Below are 20,686 nucleotides of genomic sequence, written 5' to 3'. Positions count from 1 at the left end.
CTGGTGGTCAGAAGGAGGATTGGAGTATGGAACTATGGAAGACAAACATACCTATCAAAATTGCGGTATTCACTTGGAGATTATGCAGGGGCAGATTGCCCACAAAAGAGAATCTGTGTAAAAGGCACATGCAGATCAACAATATGCTTTGCCCTTTCTGTAGTGGAGCTACAGAAGATGAATCTCACCTATTTATTCATTGCATCAAAATCCAACCAATTTGGTGGGAATCGATGTCATGGATGAATATCAAAGGCGCTAAGCGATGGAGGTATTGGTGGTTAGCAATAACATGGTCTATATGGAAGCTTAGAAACAGAATTTTGTTTGCAAATGCAGAATTTGATACTAATCGGCTTTTTGAACATGCTATCTTTATAGTTTGGACTTGGCTTAGACAATTTGAGAAGGACTTCACAATCCACTATAATCAGTGGTCAAGCAATATTAGACAAGGTTTCTTGTTTATGTAGAGGGAGTGCACATAATTCAGCAATACTTGTACACCACACAAGTAGACCTATTTGACTACTTATGTACTACATATAATAGTCCATACCTTTGTAATTAGTACCTCTGGTACTTTATTTCAATATAATATATTTATCTTTGCTGATAAAAAAAAAGGTTTAATAAGCATTTTTGGAAGGAGCTGAAAGCTGAGTTTCTAAGGTTTATTGCAGAATTTCATGTGAATGCTTCATTTCCTAAGGGACTCAATTCCTCATTCATTGAAACCAGTATGCAACATTTTACATGAAACACCAGTATATAACATTTTAAAGCAAACACCAGTATATAATATTTTAAATGAAACAGCAGTATATACATACTAGTTCCTATGTATGTACCTGGAGTTGCTATAACCCGAACGACCTTCAACAACAATGTCAATTAAAAGTAGTATATGATAACCTAAAAAAAAAAAACCATAGTTCATGTCATACATAACACTGAATTAATTTGTTTTGAAAAATAAAATCCGCAGTGAGGAGGAGCAGAAGCTAAATGATATTGAAGACAAGAAATGACATGATAGTCTAGAAAGTTTTATGTATCAGCAGGGAGTTGCATTGACTTGGACCATTTCGCAGCAAAGAAATGACATCATATTCTCCAATGGGAGTTTCAACGCTAACAGAATATTAGATGATGCAATTTTCTTGTTATGGACATGGCTGACACATTTGGAGAAGGATTTTGGTATTCATTTCAACCAATGGTCATCCAATATCAGAGCAGGATTTTCTAATAGTATAGGATAGCAAAATCAAGAAAATAATTGTATTATCTTTACTTTCTCAGCATTGGTTCAAATACTGCATGTGTGAGTAAGTGTGTAACGATCACTTCTATTAGTGGGAGTTGTGTCATTTGCTTGAGAAACCTACAGTTGCACACTGAATTTTCAATTTTTTTGTAATTGTTCTGTTTAGTTTTATGATTAGTTACAATGAAGATAACTTGGTCTTCTCTACAAACTCCACAATTTAAGTACATATCCAATTGGTAATGGTCTTTTATGCAAGTTAATTATTTTTTGAGGCATATAAAGCTCTTTTCCAATCAGTGATTTTTCCTCTAATTCGGGCACTGTATTTGGACTAATTTCATTTTGGAAAGCCAAACTTTACAACCATATCCTTTAATTCGAAAGTCTTTGATTTGCTCCTACTTAATTTGGCTTTTTCTTGCTTAAACGTTGTGTACTGTATTCTTCACATTCAGAAATAAGCAGAGCTAACACTAACTAAAAAATGGATTAAAGAGATTTCCATAAACTAATCAATTATAGCAGGAGGAGAAATGCTTTAAGGGGATTGCTAATTGATGGAACTTAGGTTGAAGACCCTCTCTTGGAGAAATCCAGAGTGAAGTGGTTAAGAGAAGGGGATAGAAACTCAACTTATTTCCACAGATTGATCAATCATAGAATGAGGGTCAATGCTTTTCAAGGTCTGATCATTGAGGGTGTGTGGGTCCACAAGCCTAGCAGTGTTAAGATTGCAGTCTTAAATCATTTCAAAGATACATTCTCAGAGCAGAACCCCAATAGGCCAACCCTAGATGGGGTTCAGTTTCCTTCCCTTAGCCAAGGAGAGAAGGAAAGCCTTGTTGCTAGATTCGCTGAAGTGGAAATTAAATTAGATCCAACCTTCAAGTAGGGATCTTCTCCTCTGGAGGGCTGATCCAAGAGACAAAAATGGAATCTATTGATAGAAGGTTATGTCAGTATTTATGGGCTGACTGTAATGCTTCTTCGGAATGTGCCCCTTCAATTAATGGTGCTGGTGGCCTCCTTTGCATCTGGAATAATGATTCTTTTTTAGTTGACAGAAAGGTAGTGGGGAGAGGATTTATTTTGTTGGAAGGGATGTGGATTAAAGAGAATAAGAGGGTCTCCATAATTAATGTTTATTCTCCCTATGATCTCCAAGGGAAGAGACAGCAATGGGATGAGATTCTGCAGTTGAAGACATCTTCTCAAGAAGGCCTTTTGTGTGTTTTAGGTGACTTCAACTCTATAAGGCACCAAGATGAGAGAGTGAGTTCAGCTCAGTCAGTGGGTCCTGACCCCAGCATCTCTGAATTCAATTCTAGGATTTCAGATATGGCTTTAGAGGAGGTTAGGTCTGTAGGGAGAAAATTCACTTGGTGTAGACCTAATGGCAGTGCTATGAGCAGATTGGACAGGTTCCTTTTATCTAATGAGTGGTTGGTGCAATGGCCAGGTTCCACTCAGTTTGTGCTGGACAGGGACTACTCTGATCACTGCCCTATCCTCTTGAAGTCAAAGACCATTGATTGGGGGCCAAAACCTTTCAAGGTTATGGACTGGTGGTTGAAGGACAAGGGGTTCCAGCATCTAGTGGAGCAGCAATGGGGCAATTATCACCCTCCTGGATGGGGAGGTTTTGTTCTGAATCACAAAATAAAATTCCTTAAACAGTGTATAAAGCATTGGAGTTTATCAAATGGTGAAGCTAATGCTAGAAAAGTCCAGAATATTAAAAAGGAGTTGAATGCTTTGGAGGCTGGCTTAAATGATAGAGCTCTATCTCAAGAGGAAGTGAGCTCTTGAAAGATTGGAGCTTTGATTATGCAGGCAATTATAAATATTAGAGAAGACTATAAATGCTCCAGGTTATGAATTAGGTAAGATTCCATCACATATTCAAGATGGAAACAAAAACAATTTTAGAGTACTTCCTAGAGAATCTAAATACCCTTCAAAATGTAACACCTGAGGAAGTTGATTGGCATATTAATGAGAAGCTTCTGATTAAGTACTGTGAACTTCATCATTGACCATTCAAGTTCCTTTCATGGTTCTTGAATGAAGCATGAGTGAAATACAGTCGATACATCAGTTTCCCTCAACAGTTTGTATATTTACAAGATTAATCATTGGCTGTAATATGGACCACCTCTAAATTGCTAAATAAATTTAAGTTTTTCTAAGTTTTTTTTTCCCTGTGAATTTGTCTGTTGGGTCAGCTTCACTGCTTTTTTCAGCAAACGAATGATTCTTTTTATTTCTCTTGTTCCTTTCCACATCATTTATTCAAGAAGAAAATCAAATAAAGAAAAATAGAAATACAGGGTACAAAACTGATGAAGAGAAGAGCAAGAAGAGAGACACATGAAATTTGTCTTATTTAGACAGAATTGTGAAAGTACGTACATATCATGGAAAAGTTTCAAATTTAATTGAAATACTACTATAAAGGTTTTTGTAATGTTTAACCATGAATGGGGGTGAATGCTTAATCCTGATACAATGGTAAAGTTGTGTCTTGGTGACTAATCGGTCATGAGTTTGATTTGAAAATAATCCTTTTGTATTTGGAAGACTATGACTGTTCATATTTCGTATAACGAGGAGCCTATGAGACTAGGGTATGTTAATTTTATTTAACCATGAATTGTCATGTAATTGAAGATTATTAAATTTTACAAGAATTGTTAATTTGTTAATACTATATATTAACAGTCTTTGCTATTATCAACTCTACCTATTTCCATAGATTCATCAACCATAAAAGGTCTCACAGGATTGATGAGGACAGCCATATCTAAGAACTTGTTCAGCAGCTATCAAGTGGGAAGTTTGAAAGAGGATGTCAATATTCTGCAATATGCATATGACACTTTGTTTTTTGGAACTGCAAATTCGGCCAATGTTAGAGCTTTAAAGTCTATTCTGAGATGCTATGAGCTGGTTTCAGGCCTCAAGAACAATTATGCTAAAAGTCAGTTCGGTTGTTTGGGCAAATCAGAGGGTTGGTGTAGAGATGCAGCTCATTTCCTTAACTGCAGCCAGCTGGGTATTCCTTTCTCTTATCTTGGAATTCCAGTGGGGTCAAACCCTAAAAGCTGGAGCGTTTGGCAGCCTATCATCAACAAGTTTGAGACCAAGTTGGCATCTTGGAAGCATACATGTCTCTCGATGGGGGGTAGAATCACCATCATCAATTCTGTTTTGACAGCTTTGCCCATCTACTTGCTGTCTTTTTACAGAATCCCCAAAAAAGTAGTTCATAAGATAGTATCTATTCAGAGAAACTTTCTTTGGGGAGGTGACAATGAGACAACTAAGATCCCTTGGGTCAAATGGGATACAGTTTGTCTTTCTAAAATCAGAGGGGGGTTAGGAATTAAAGACTTGAACAAGTTTAATCAGGCCTTGCTTGGCAAATGGGGTTGGCAGTTGGCAAATAATCAGCACCAGCTTTGGGCAAGAACCTTATTGTCCAAATATGGAGGTTGGCATGCCTTACTATATGGCAGAAGCAGTGCAGACATTTCTCCTTGGTGGAAGGATTTAAAATCTGTCTTCGAGCAGCAGCACCACAATAGTTTGACCAGTAACTTGAGGTGAAAGGTGGGTAATGGGGCCAAAATCAACTTTTGGAAGGATAAGTGAAGGGGGGATAACTTAAACCTCAATGATAAATATCCTGCTCTGTACCAACTGAGTCAACAGCAGGACTGTACTATCAGTCTAATGGGTCAATATGTTGACAATAGGTGGGATTGGAAGATACAATGGAGGAGAAATTTCTTTGAGCATGAAATTGATATGGTGGCAGCTTTCATGGATGAGATTGATGGGGTTCAGATTCACCTTTCTAGCTTGGGTTACCTCTCTTGGAGGGTTGATCCTACTGGGTCTTATTCCACAAAGTCAGCATACAACCTCTTGATGGATGATGGCAGTTCTGATAATGAAGACAGTGCTTCCAGGATTATGTGGAATCTGAAAATTCCTCCAAGAGCAAGTGCCTTCTCTTGGAGAATTTTCAAAAACAGATTGCCTACTAAGGCTAATCTAAGAAGGAGGCAGGTGGATCTACCTTCTTATAGATGCCCTTTATGTGATGTTGAGGAGGAAAGTGTTGGTCACGTCATGTTCTCTTGCACAACAAATAGGAGTCTTTGGTGGGAGGTTTTGAGATGGGTTAGTAGAGTGGGCCCTTTCCCCATTGACCCTAAAAATCATTTCATACAATTCTCTCATTGGAACAGCAAAAGCTATATAGAAAAGAGATGGGCAGTGCTTTGGATAGCTTTATCCATGACTATTTGGAAGCATAGAAATTCAGTGGTTTTTAATAACCAGATTTTCAACCCCGAAAAAGTCATGGATGAAGCTTTATTCCACACTTGGTCATGGTTAAAATGTATGGACAAAGATTTCCATATTCATTTCAACCAATGGTCTACTAGCTTGAGGGAAGAGCTGTCTTAGGGGGTTGTTTCCTTTTTGGTTTCAGCTAATGTGGTTATGTAACTTTCAGATATGTTAGGCAATTTTGCCTTGTATTTTTTTAATCCTCTCTTCAGTACACCTAGTACTGTATTATATATAATACTACTGATTTTTGCTATGCAAAAAAAAAACCATAGAAGAAGAAAAAATGCTATTCAAGAAATTGAGGCAGCTACCAGATTTTTAGAACATACAACAAAGAACGGAGAGCAGAACCTAATGGACAGTACACAACAAGGAGCGCATACCTTTTGATGCAAGGAGAAGCAACTAAGGAAAATAGTCATGGAGTGTTTACGGAGTTATGGAAATTACAAATCCCACCAAAAGCAGCTATCTTTACATGGAGATTGGTTAAAGACAGACTACCAACCAAGCTTAATTTAAGAAGAAGACAAATACAGTTCAAGGGTTAATGTGACTGCAAAAAAAAACTAGTAGTTATGCTTTAGAAGACTAGTTCAAGAAAAAAAATCTAGAAGGAAATCAACAAAATACAAAATAAAACTATATTTTTTTGGTAAAATACATAATTAAATATAAAAAAAAAACATGCATTGTATAGTTGACCCTCAATCAATCACACCAAATTCTGTTCCTTCAAGCTCTTATCCCACCAAATACTACGAATCAATGGGGATATTAAAAACATCAGGCAGAAGTTAAACATCAGCCAAAAGGCTATGAACAATAAGGCCAAACAACTTGAACAGCCACTATCCCAAAAAGCTATAAGATATGAAGCATGAAAACAAAAACTAGAGCATGAAAGAAACAACTACACAACAACAGTGAAGGAAGAAAGTAGATGCTTCCAAGCAACAACTCAACAAAATAAGGCAATATTTTTACACAGCTTTCCAAGCAACACTACCTGCATTCCAAACCCTAGCTAGTAGTAGTAACTAATTAAGAAACTAACTAACAATCTATAAGAACAAAGAGCACAAACACCACGTACGCGGAAGCATAAACCTACAATGAAGACATGAAGCTTACCTCGAACACAACAACGACAATGCCAGCGAGATTTTACCTCAGGTGTAATGTACCTCAGCTGACCACAAACACCACGTACTACCAGTCAAATGTACCTCAGGTGACCACCACTTCGCCAATCCTTGCACCAGAAACCAAAAAAGGTCCTTAGCTTAACCACGAGTTCCAGAAACAGACCTAGCACGGTCACGCTCTTCAGTTCAATATAACAACACAGGTAGACGAAGCGTACCTGTCACGGTCTTCAGTGCAATGGAGAACAACAACCTTCGATGTTAACAGTGCAATGGAGAAGAGAGTGCCAAAGGGTACACAGAGAAGAAGAAAGTGCGAGAGGGTAAACGGAGAAGAAGGGAGCGCGAGCGAAATAGGTCGCGTCAAATATAATTTAAAATGTAAGTTTAACATCGGTTTTCAATAAAACACCAATGTTAACAAATTGATGTCAACGTTAACATCGGTTTTATTCAAAAAACCGATGTTAACTGATGATATGTTAACATCGGTTTTCTGAAAACCGATGTTAACGAATCGACTATAACATCGGTTTTGAAAAAAACCGATGTTAACGAAGCGACATTAACATTGGTTATTTAAAACTGATGTTAACGTCGCTTCGTTAACATCGGTTTTCTTGAAAACCGATGTTAGAGTCGCTTCGTTAACATCGGTTTTCATAAAACTGATGTTAAGAAATACACATTATTTACAATTATGCCACCGCATTTTCGTTAACATCGGTTTTTGACAAAACCGATGTTAATCCGCCGATGTTAAATCAGCTTTTTCTAGTAGTGTGATTTGGAATATGTGTAACATTCACCAGATCTTCAAGTGGTACTGGATTAAAACAGTTTGCTGTAATTTTTTCATGTTGCATGTAGGTAACCATGGAATATCTGATGATTTCAATCTTATAGTCATGATTTATTACTATTGAAGATGACACTTACATTTGCTAAAAGATGGACTTTCCCTTCTTGGATATCCAAATGGAGAATATTATATATATCTTCTCGTGTTGATGCTTGTATCTTTTGACCCTGGTTAATATTGTTTAAATGACCACAACGTACCAGTTATTATGTTGAACAATAAGTAAATAGTTAATAAGATCCCATCTATTTATAATATATAAAAGTTAAGTTACTTACTCTTAGACTGTCACGTCAGCAAAATTGATAATTTGGAAGAAGGAGAACATTCTCCTTTTGTGTCTATCATTTCTTTTTTTCTTATTCCTTCTTCAATGTTACAACATAACAAAATCCTAGACCAAAGCATTTCAATTCAATCTTACTAGTGACCTTCAAATACTTCTCACGTTCACGATCCTCATTCTTTAATGTTCTATATTACATTCTATAACTATTTTATTTTATATTTTACATATCATTCAATATCTTCATATTAATAATTTCTAAATTTCAATATATGTTTTGCTCTATAAATATTTCACATCAATAATGTTCATGATCTAAAATTAGTTTTCAAACTAATCTATAAAAAAATATTGGTTAAACAAACTTGAAATTTATTTATTTTTCACATTAGTATGTAAAAAATATATTTCACATCAACTTTAACTATTGCAAATATAATTTTATTTACTATCTCCAATTTCACATATCACAAAATGCAAATTTTTTTACATTGAATTACTTTAAACAAATTTTATATCAATTAAATTTATTTAATATTTTTAATTTTAACCTGATTTTTTCTTTTAAATATACTGCAACATGAAACTCCACTACATGTAGCGGGAAAATATGATTTCAAAATTCATTGAAATTTTGAAGACGAGAACTTTTACACCATACATAATTTAAGAATTATCTCAACAAATGATGCATATAAACCTGTCAAATGAACATTTAAAGGATTATTTTTGCTTACCACTGTTGTCAAGAAAATCAATAGAATATTCATTAGCATTCCTCTATACTATTTTGAGTTTGGTTCAATTGAAATTCTAGCTCAAAGGATTGATGATAGAATAGTCTTGACAAGTACAACATTAATCTTTTTGCAAATCATAACTAATTTATGTCACTCTAACCTATCTCATATTTAATTATAAACACTATTGGTACACTTCAACACTACTAGAAAAATGCAATTTAGCAATCGAAATTAGCGACCGAAAAATTTCGGTCTCTGTTAGCGATCGAAGTAGCGACCATGCAGTTAACGTTGCAACTCGCAACTGAATTTGCGACCAAATTTGATCATGATGTCCAACTTGTGCCAGCGACTGAATTATCGACCGAAATGAAAGGTCGCTGAAAACTTCGGTGGCTATTTCGGTTGTTGTATATGTAAAAAAAAAAAACAAAAAGTACTTTAGCGACCGATATGTAGTTGAAGATAGCAACCGAAGAGACTTCGATCGCTATATCAAGGTTGTAGCGACCAAAAATATATCAGTCGCTTTGCTTATTTCTGTTTTGAGATTAGCGACTGCAATCTCCTTTTCTATATAAGTGAAGTAACAAAATTTTTATTTATTATAAATTTTAATAAATATATAATATACTTAAATATATTTTATACTAGAAAAATATTGAAATTAGTATATTAGTAATATTTTTCAATTAAAAAAATAATATTTACATTATTTGATTAGGATAAATAAGTCATGCTTATCATTAGTCTTTTAATTTGTGTTTTTTACAAAATAAATATTTTAAAAAGATAATAAATACCCTTTATATTCTAAAGATATATGATAATCAAAATTTATAAAATTAAGTAATTCAAAATATAATGTATAAGTGTAATACCAATGATTCATTAAGTTTTAATATGACATAAGTGAAATTTATGCATTGATGAAGACCCAATTTGACTTTAGTACAACATGTGCATTGAGCAAGGCCCAATAAGATGCAATGCGTACCATATGCATTCACTAAAATCCCAAATTTACTTTAATTTAAGACTTAATTGCAAAATTTGTCCCCCTATTTTACCTATTTCACCAAATTGGTCCTCCTATTTTTTTAATTTACTATTTGAGTCACTGATTTAAACTAGGGGTGAGTAAACATGCTCGGGTTCGTGGATCAGGGCCTATGGTTTGCACAAGCCACAAACCATTTTTTTTTTATAAAATTCATGGCTATGCAAGATTTTGGGTCTGTCTTGCATAATCCGCAAGCTGTGTGGGTTTGGACCACGGGGTTCATGGGTTGACCCACAAACCCGTAACCACTAACCAAGGTCAACCCAAACCAAATTAATCCCAAAAGCCTAATCCAAAATTTCTTTTCATTTATTTTGAAAATTTATTTGGTTGTATTAAAATTTTTGTAATTGAGTATTTGTTAGAGATTTATTAAGATTTTTAAAAAATATATAATTGAGTGTTATTGACTATTTTTTAAGAAAAAAACTATATTTATTTTCAAATTTAAGTGTTTCTCTAGAAACTAGGCCTCTGAGGCGGGTGCGGACCAATGTATTAAGTTCGTGTAAGAGTGCGGGACAAACTAGTATGTCTGCTACCAATGTGGGCTTACGCACGGCGAGTCGGCCCGCTTACCACTCCTAATTTTAATTGTTGATGGTTAAATTTCAAACATTAATTATAATAAAAAGTTGACTAACATTTTCTTAAAAAAATAAAAACTTTCAAAATGCTTGAGGAAGGACAAGAACCATGATGTTTAGAATGAGAAACACACTCCTTTATCATGACATCTAAGTGCTCATTTGAATATTTGGTGCAAAATATAATATTAATATAAATTTTATGCAAAAATAGTTCAAATTCAATTTTTTATTTATTATATTTTTATAATCTTATATATTATCTTTTAAAATATAACATATAAGATTAAATTTTATTTTCACATAAATTAGAATATGTATATTTATATAAGTTTTTTTTATTTTATATATTACATTTATCTTTTAAAATAATGTTTCTGATTTAGTGATAACATTTTTTTATCTATATTAAGAAATTCATTTTATTTATTGTAATATAGATACAAATATTGTCAATAAATTACATAAATAAATATTTTAAAAATAGAAAATTTTCTCATTTTATTTAACTACATTTATTTACTATATAATTTAACTCTTTAAAAAAATTAACCACTTGATTAAATAAAGTTAAATATAAATAAAAAATACTATTGTAATAAATATTAAAAATATATTTATCTTAATATATGTAAAAAAAACACTATTCACATAAATTAGAATATGTATATTTATATAATTTTTTTATTTTATATATTATATTTATCTTTTAAAATAATGTTTGTGATTTAGTGACAATATTTTTTATCTATATTAAGAAATTCATGTTATTTATTGCAATATAGATAAAAATACTATCAATAAATTACATAAATAAATATTTTAAAAATAGAAAATATTTTCATTTTATTTAAGTACATTTATTTACTATATAATTTAATTCTTTAAAAAAATTAACCACTTGATTAAATAAAGTTAAATATAAATAAAAAATAGTATTCTAATAAATAATAAAAATATCTTAATCTTAATATATGTAAAAAAATACTATCATTAAATTAGTATTATATAAAATAAAATTGAAATAATTTGATAAAAATATATAAGGTTATATATATAAATCTTATATAAGTTTTGGATAGCAATTCTGTACACACCAAGTGAGGAGTTTCGTTTCAGTTTGTCTTGATGAAAGAATACAAGTAAATGAATTAAAAATAATCTTTTAATAAATTAATTTTAAGAGTAAAATAATAAACTAATTATACCAATGTACAAACTAAACTTAGTAAATGAAAATTATCTATATTTTATAAACAAAAATATTTGTAATATTATTTAAAAATAAAACACATTCCAACAAATTTAGAGTTTGTTTTGTTTTAATATGAATAAAATTACTTTTATCTATTCGGTATAATTGAAAATATATATTTAAATTAGTTTTAACCATAAGTTTATTATATTAATTAAAATGTGTGCTTGATTTTCTGAAACCAAATTTAACATGGAAACTTATTTTGACTCATTTGAGTCTTTTGACACAGGCGAAGAAACAGAAATAAAAAGGATCCAATATAAATATAATTATATATAAAAAAACAGGAGGAGATATTTATCCAATGTACCATCAAAACGCCTTCATTTATGCGAATTTGGATCGAAGATTCTAGAAACGTTCCCCTTAACCTCGCTTTCAGTATGGTTCAGATCGATAACAGAGGAAGAGGAAGAGTCTGAGTCACTCGTCGTCGCGTGGAACTCAATCGCCGCAACGGGATGATGATTGTAGCCAAACGCAAAGCCACGTGATACAGGCTAGGTTTTTGAACCAAAGGTTTTGTTGCTCATTATCAACTTCATCTATTTCTATTACTCCTATGAAAGACCAAATACAAGAAATGCGTGAGACAATTACTAAATTGAATGTTGAGCTTTTGGCAAAGACCGATAAGGAGAGGACACTTGAGGAAAAGATGTTGTGGTTGATAGAGAATCATGATCGACAAAGTCAAGAGATGTGGATGAAACCGAGCACCATGCTGACGATGCTCAAGTTGATCATTGACTCTTGGCTATTGTTTTAGTTTGATTATGTTATGTTAGTTATGAATTTAAACTATATTAAACTTTCACATTGCATTTTATTAAACTTTGAATTTGCACTTTATCAATATTTAATTAGAACTTTGTTATTAGATGTATTTACAGATTATGAATGTTCACTTTTATATATAAGCTTGATTATATAGTTTAATTAAAAATTATATTTATAGCTGGTAATTATTAAACAGGTTAAAATCTAGTAAATGAAAAAATAAAAATAATGGCATATTTTCTTTGAACAATCGAGTTGTTTTTTAATTTATTTTAAATTTAAAAATTAATTATTAAACTAGACCAAAAAATTTAAAATACATTTTAGAATGTAAAATTAGCGACCAAAATTATTATTATTTTTTAAAACTTTTATTTAGTAGCCACCGAATTAGCGACGACCTTCATTTTAATTTATTTTACAAATAAAATTTAATTTTTTATTAGCGACCGAATTAGTAATCGCATCTTATTTTAATTTATTTTATATTTAAAATTTAATTACTTGTTAGTGACCGAATTAGCTACCCCAAACTTCGATTGCTAGCTTGGTCTCAAGCAAAATAGCAACCAAATGTCTAGCGACTGAATTTTGTGTGCTTGTGACTCAGTAGTTCGGTGGCGAAATAGCAACCGAATAGAAATTTCGGTGGCTAAGAGTTTTAGCGACCGAATTTAGGGATTTAGCGACCGAATCATGCTTTTTTTTGTAGTGCATGCACTTGGAAATGAATAAGAGGTACTTGGCAGTGGAAAACCAACAAAAATAGGAAGACTGGAATTGTTACTAAAAGAGTAAATAAATTATCCATACTTTATTAATTATAAATTTTGTTTAAATAATAATTTTGTACAATTCATTAATATATATTTCTTTACACAATAAAATGTAATATAGAACATTATATTTTCAAATCTCCCTTTTTTATCGGTTATTTTCAGAAATGAAGTTGTTAAAGTTACTTTGAAGATAAACATAGCCTCATAATTTGAAAAAGCAATCAACATCCAAGAATAAGGCTCAAAAATAGTTGCAATCACTTCTATCATGGTTAAGAAATTCAGAGATTTGATTACTTTCATACATTTAAAATCCTTAACAAAATTTATATTTTACACTTTATATATCTTACTATTGTATCTCTTTTTATTTTCTTTATATATATATATATATATATATATATATATATATAGAGAGAGAGAGAGAGAGAGAGAATTCAACCAAAAACATATGGATAACTAAATAAATAGATGGTTAAATTGTATTTAATGTTTACATTAAACAATTCTCATATGCATTTCACTATGAAAATTGAAATTATATTTCTAAATTTAATTTTTATATTAAGATATATATATATATATATATATATATATATAATCTTTAAATAATATTTAAATAAAAATTGATCCATAATTTCCTATCTCTTTATTTTTATATTAGCATGTTTATGTAATTTGATATTTATTTATTTATTTGAGATGTTTCTTTACTATCTTAAGTATTATTTTCAATTCAACTTATTTAATAAATAAATAATTTTAATTCAATTAAGTCTATATCATACTTTCTACTTAGAATAATTTTTTATATTTTATTTACTATAATAATTTTAATTTACTAATAATTATATTTTAATAATTATTTTTTAGATGAGTATTCAATCAACTCAACTTCAAGTACAAGGATCTATATCAATCTGAACCATCTTGATTTTGTAAAGTTCAAGATAGAGTAAAATGAACTTCCTTCTTTTATTTTATTTTATTATACTCATTTTGTAACATTCAACAAACAAAATCGTTAGTTTATTCTAATTCTTTGATTGATGTAGCTAAAAAATTATAAATTTTATTTTAAATAACTACTTTGTAGAAAAAAATGGAGCATCATCAAATAAAAGAACTATCTTTTTCAAGTTCTGCCAACATTGATATTGATAAGAGAATGTCAAAAAATAGAATATCTTTACAAGATATAATGTCCATGAGATGGGTATTAGAATCACATGTATGCTAACCTAGCATGACCTTCATATTCATAATATTTAACAATACTTTATTTTTTCTTAATTTTAACATATATAAAATAATAGGATAATGTGTTCACAATTCATGCAACCATCAATGAGATCGATGGTTCGGTTGAAATTTTGAATGAATTATGTTGCATGTGGGAGATGCCAAAAGAAAGTTACAAAAGAGGGAAATCAATACACTTGTGGAAGATGCAAACAGCCATCCAAGTACCCAACAACAAGGTTTAATGTTTTGTATATAATGAATTATTTTTTATAACATAATTAAATAAATATTAAAAACTTTAAAATCTTTTTTAGGTTCAAGATAAAATTGAAAGTCTCATATGACACCAGTGTAGCAACATTCACAATATTCAATCGAGATGCGTAACAAAGTTTAGACACAACAACATTTGAACTCCTTCACACCCAAAATACAAATAAAGTTGACATACCCCAATATTAAATACCCTTTGCAAACACACTTTCATCCACTAATTAATATTTTTATTAAAAAAAGGATTCCACTTCACCACAACAAATATCATCAGATGAGTCAAGTGAAGAACTACTTATAAGTGCCCAAAGCTACAAGTATCCAACAAGTCAAAATGTACATCTTCATCATCTAATGAAGAAGTTTATCAAATCTCACAAAGTCCATTAAGAAAAAAGAGAGATAAACAAATTATCACAAGTCAAAGTCCAAAGTTACAACTATCCAAGAAGTCAAAAGATGCATCTTCATCATCAAAAGAAGAAGAAAGTCTATTAAAGAAAAGTGTGAAAAAACAATTTTTCATAAGTAAAAGCTCAAAGTTACAAGCATCTAATAAGTCAATAGATGCATCTTTATCATCAAATGAAGTTTATTCAATCTCCGAGAGTCCATTAAGGAGAAAGGCGAATAAATAAGTTGTTTTGAGATCCTTTGATGAAAAGTCAATCTTACTTCAAAGAGTTTAGAAAGGAGCACACCAAAGAAAACAAAATTCAACAAGTCACCGGCAAAAGGAAATTAATACAAAAAGTTTATTTAAATGAACAATTTTCAATGTTTTATTCGCATTTTTATGTTTTTTACCATTATGGTTGACTATTTTTTCTTTCATTAAATATATTTCTTTGACTGCTTTATTATGTTAATTTCACTTTATTCTTAATTGCTCTTATCAAATTTATACATAGTGCTTATCTTCACTGTTAATCAACTTTAGTTGAGTGATTAGCCTCCAATTTTAGAATATTACCTTATAAATATATTGATAAATAAAAATATCTTAATTTATATGTATTTTTTTTATTTCCTTTAACAAAAAATAATATAAAATATCATTGACAATTATATTTTTAAATTTAATTTATCAAACAAATAATTAATTTAAATATTTCTTTAATTCGCGGGTCTGTGTCTAGTTAGACATAAATTTAGGATTAAGGTTACCTCACTATCAAACAGTATCATGCGAAATTTTCCAATCTGATGGTCTCTAATATTTTCAACAGCATACCAGAATTTACTAACTTTAGCCTTCACGGCCCATGAATTTAAGGAAGGGGTGACCTCTTTGACTTTGATTTGAATCAGTTGTGAAGTCCCCATTAAAAGCTTACCTTCAACGTACATTTAAGTCAACTTATTTTAGTGTAACATCTAAAGTATAATAACTTCAAATGGATATATTAGTTAGGTAAAAAGATTACACACTTGGTTTCGGAAGCACTTCAGAGAAGGATTTGGAGTTTAAGTTGCACAAGGTTCTATAGAGGCACATCCAAAAAGTATCGCATACAAGGTTTATACAGAAAAAACTTTATTTTTCTCCCTTAACCCATATTGGATATTTAATAGACATAACAAATATAAGGTGTAAGTGAATGGACCTTCTTCTAAATATAGGGAATAGTATTTGTTTAGTATAGATTATGATTATACTATTGCACAACTATAGCAGTTGTCCTTTCATCTACTCAACTTGATTTGATTAGACACTGCATTTTTGGGGGGAAGGTGTTTCCATATGAGATATGTATCACATTTCTTACTTAAATTATTAAACTATTTGAAGCCTTTACCTATATAATACATTTAAAGCGTAAAATAAAGATGAGTGCCTCCTATTAGTTTCTAAACTTAATATAGTATTAACGTAAAAACTATTCTAACTATTTACAACTATTAATCGTATCAGTGCTACTTTAGCTAAACATCTATTTCGGTATATGGTACTGCATTATCAGAAAGTCAAATAAAGTAGTTTGACATAGCAACTGTTAATACCTGGATATAAGCCTTAATGATATTGAGTCTAATGATATACAAAGAGAGTTGCCTCCATCATGGATTAAGACTCAGCATATAGTATTTATAGCCATTTATGAAGCATAATAAAATTAGATATTAAAATTCATTTATCATAAAAAATTTATAAACATAAGCTCTAATGCAATATAAAACATTTCATAGTCAATAAAGCATATTTTAGATCTTAATTTAAGCATGCTAGATAGTTGTTTATACAACACCAGAAAGGCTGATTTGGTGAACCTTCATCATAAGTATTAACATATTACAACACCCAAAATAAAACAGTTTTGGTGAACCATCACCATAAGTATTCACACATTACAACACCCAAAATAAACAATTTTTGTGAACCATAACCATAATTAAGTACATACATATTTAACAGCCATAAAAGGTAACATTAAACAACCCAAAAAATAAGCAGGCTTCAAAATCCTTCTAATTTCCCTTCAACCATGTTTTACTCAGACTTGATATGCTTGGATAATCTGGAAGAGGATAATTAAATTGATGATAGGTCTTCAAATGGTGCTGGTTCCAGCTGAGATTCAGGGACCACTAATTTTCTCTTCACAGGAGTCATTGACATAGATGATTCATGATCAAATTCTCCACTGGCTGATAAGGATTGTTGTTGTGGCAGTATATAAATTCAACAGATGTTACCTTATGTGTAAGTTTAGTATTAATAAACATAGGTTAAACCAAAACTTACAGTATAAACTAAATCATCACTCTTCTTCACAAATGAATATGACATTTCAGGCTCAATTCCAGGAAGCTATAATTAAAAAAAAACTCAAGTATTTTCAACATGGTCACATTATAAACCATCAAGATTTTTAATTATACTGACCTCATTTGCAGGAATTCTCTTCAATATTAAGATAATTAGATCTTCATCCTCTAATATCTCTTACACAGAATACCGAGTATTGTTCGGCATAACCTTAAATTTAAAAGCTAAATTTTCCCCAAGTGTCCTATCAATAACCTTTGGAATGCCCTTTGGATCAAATTCACCTTCCTGCCAACTAAAATATTAAATTTAAATATATAAAAACTGCAAGCTGACTATGATGATTATTTAAAGTAGTGATTATTAAAAGAAGCACTATTAGATTTTTTAGTTGGGCCTGATCAATTGGAAACATATACATAACCTATGTAATATAAGAACCAAAAAGTTTAAACAAAGAACCTGGCCACAGTTGTTGCACTTTTACTTCCACGACCTTGACAGGTGTATGGAAATTTCTCGCAATCCACTTTCTTGTTACACAACTTTGGACAACCCTCATGTATCCAACCATTGGCAACTAAGAACTTGGTTATTGTGGCAACAGTTACACAAACACATTCCTAGCAGACAAATATCTATAACTTTTAACATCACAGTGTTTATACATCATTCTTAATAGTGAAATCTAACGAGTATTCAAAATCAATCCTAGCAAATAAATAATTAAATATAGAACAAATACAACATGTATCTTTTTCAACTCATAAAGTTCACTCAATGATTTCACTTGAGCATTATAAAGAAATCTATCCTCTAAAGTAATTTGGGAAGAATAAGAGATTTGACTCAACCTTTGACTGGAAGTCACAAGGCTTGGTTAACTCGGATCCAATCTGCAATAGAGATAAGTTCATTTTAAACTATTCTAAAAAAATGTATTTGTCCCAAAAATTAATATTTTATGGAAGAAAAAAGTATGATTCATAATTAATACCCATTTTTATAATCTTCAATGTCCTTCAAATCTTCATTGATAAACACTCTAGAACCATATATTGAGTTTTGAATGGAAATTGCATAAGCCCCTACACATATATCTGAGAGTTATCAATATTTATCAAATTTGTTCCTATCTAACGAAGTGCTATTGGTTCAAATGACAAAGACATTGTTGAGAAAAAGATGGCTTTTCCCATATGAGATGGTTGTTGCTATATGCTCCAATAACAAACCATTGGTTTAATTGAATAACTAAAAAAAATAGATAGACCTTTCTTTCTCTTCGTCTCAAGTCGATGGATCTTCTCAATTGAAAGGACCTTGAAGAAACAGTCCTTGAAACAATGAAAGACGTTCGAGTCAAACTCTAACAGCTTCTTGGACACGCTGTTCAAGGAGACCCAACCAATCTTGCCTATCAACTTCATCTGAAAGAAGTACAAAAACACCAGCACAATAGGTTGAATATTGAAGAAAGGACATAAGACCTCAAAGGTCCTCACCATGGTCCAACTATTGGGATAAAGTTGGGAAGAAGCCACGTTTAAGTGCTCAAGTAGAGCACACTGGAATGCGGTCAATGGAAGAACGAGACCTAAGACCTCGAACAAGCACCTATACATAAAAAAAGGGCGGACTTCCCGACGCCGCCCTCAAAAAAGGAATGTCATCACTCCCACAAGCCTAAATGACTATCTTGCAAGAGTTCTTTGGGTTTGCTAGCCTCACCTGGCATTAAAGTGCAATGACGCTCGTCACAAAGGTGATGGAGGACTTGTACTTTAGAAAATCGCCCTCACCCATTCAAAGTCGACAATGGTAGGGGGGACGATGGCGACTCAACACTATGGCTGTGACGCCCTAACGTCCCTTGCACTTCGCCTTGCTCCCCCAAAAATAGAATGAGGGAGAATCACAGTGACTGGGATAGGTTCCCCGGTCAGGAAAGCAGCAAAAGGTTGTGCCTTTCCGCAGAGGTGAGAAGTGATTCCACCAGCATGACATGAAACCCTCAACCTCTCCAAGGAAGAGGATTCGCTATTAGAGGCAATGTGGCGAGTGTTCTCCGAGGGGGAACAATCGATCGAAATGACCTCCCGATCCACTAGGGGTTGCTAAGTCGAACCCCCGAAATTGCTACCACCCATGCCAATGGCAGAGTCAGACAAAAATGAAGACATTGTTAGAAAAGGAATACCTTAAAGATTGAAGAAGATGAACAGAGAAGAAAGGGAATCACAAAATAGCAAGTGCAGGAACAAAAAAGATTTAGAAAGGGAAGGTAGAAATTCAAAGTGACGGTGGTCACGAATCAAATGTCCACTCCATTTAAAGAGGAGATAAACTCTTCGGTAATTGGTGGGAGCTGAGGTGGTGCCCTAATTTTTTGCACCACAACGCAGCCCCACTCACCCACGCACCACGTCTCTAGTACGTGCCCACTCTATGAGTGACACGTATGCAAGAGTATTGCATGTGCGTCGCACATGCCTGTAGCAATAGACAAAACGTGATGTTTGTCTTTAATGCACTCTCCAACAGTCAGAAAAGGGCAGAGTTGTCAAATACAAAGGTTTTCCTCACTTGACAAGTCAAACCTCGCCTGCAAAACCAAAAGCATGTCCACTCCGGACAACTTGACAAAAGCAGCTCGGACAACACTTGTCCAGGCTAGGGGACTTGACAGACCTGTAATTCTTACACCGGTCAAAGTTACCACTCTCGACGTCAAACAATACTTGTCCATGCTTGGGGGCTCAACCGACTCGTCACCCTCCTACTTGTCAAGGCTACTACTCCCGACATCAGACAATCTTCTTCGACACCGGACAACCTCTTTCGTCGGCAAGCCAACTCAAAGCCTTGGGGGCTTATATTGTCCAGGGTCCATAAAAAACATGTGTCATGCTACATGGCACTCTGAGACACACGTCAAACCTAACGGACAAGTCATCTCTAACCATCTAATTATTCGAATTTACTATCATCTCTTTATCTCTTGGCAGATATTCAATTATCTACAAGGCAACACATTAAGTAACAATTATTTACTAGCTTTTATCTTTAAGTTATAAATTATTTATAACATTATTTATAAGCTATCGACTATGATCTATAAGCCAATAATCATCTGCAAATAACCCCTATCAATAAGGACTTGCTCCCTCTCCATACTATAAGTACCTGGTTCTCTTGTATTCTTTTTAGGAACACACACCTACTCACATATGCATACATACATACATACATAC

The 20,686-nt window shown here is 32.2% G+C and overlaps 2 protein-coding genes across 2 annotated transcripts; both read left to right on the top strand.

The window, feature by feature from the left end:
- Nucleotides 1-4,060: 4,060 nt before the first annotated feature.
- On the top strand, nucleotides 4,061-4,882 carry LOC114371435. Its single transcript, XM_028328882.1, has one exon. The coding sequence runs from the start codon at nucleotides 4,061-4,063 to the stop codon at nucleotides 4,880-4,882; it is 822 nt and encodes a 273-aa protein (XP_028184683.1).
- A 126-nt stretch (nucleotides 4,883-5,008) lies between these two features.
- On the top strand, nucleotides 5,009-5,752 carry LOC114371434. Its single transcript, XM_028328880.1, has one exon. The coding sequence runs from the start codon at nucleotides 5,009-5,011 to the stop codon at nucleotides 5,750-5,752; it is 744 nt and encodes a 247-aa protein (XP_028184681.1).
- The last annotated feature ends 14,934 nt before the right edge of the window (nucleotides 5,753-20,686 follow it).

Source organism: Glycine soja, chromosome 10 (genome assembly GCF_004193775.1).
Source record: "Glycine soja cultivar W05 chromosome 10, ASM419377v2, whole genome shotgun sequence".
NCBI classification, from domain to species: Eukaryota; Viridiplantae; Streptophyta; class Magnoliopsida; order Fabales; family Fabaceae; genus Glycine; species Glycine soja.
This window is presented reverse-complemented; position numbering and strand designations above follow the sequence as displayed.

Excerpts from the sequence above, each read along its gene's own strand:
- LOC114371435 (XM_028328882.1), top strand. The coding sequence starts at position 4,061 with ATGAGGACAGCCATATCTAAGAACTTGTTCAGCAGCTATCAAGTGGGA.
- LOC114371434 (XM_028328880.1), top strand. The coding sequence starts at position 5,009 with ATGGGTCAATATGTTGACAATAGGTGGGATTGGAAGATACAATGGAGG.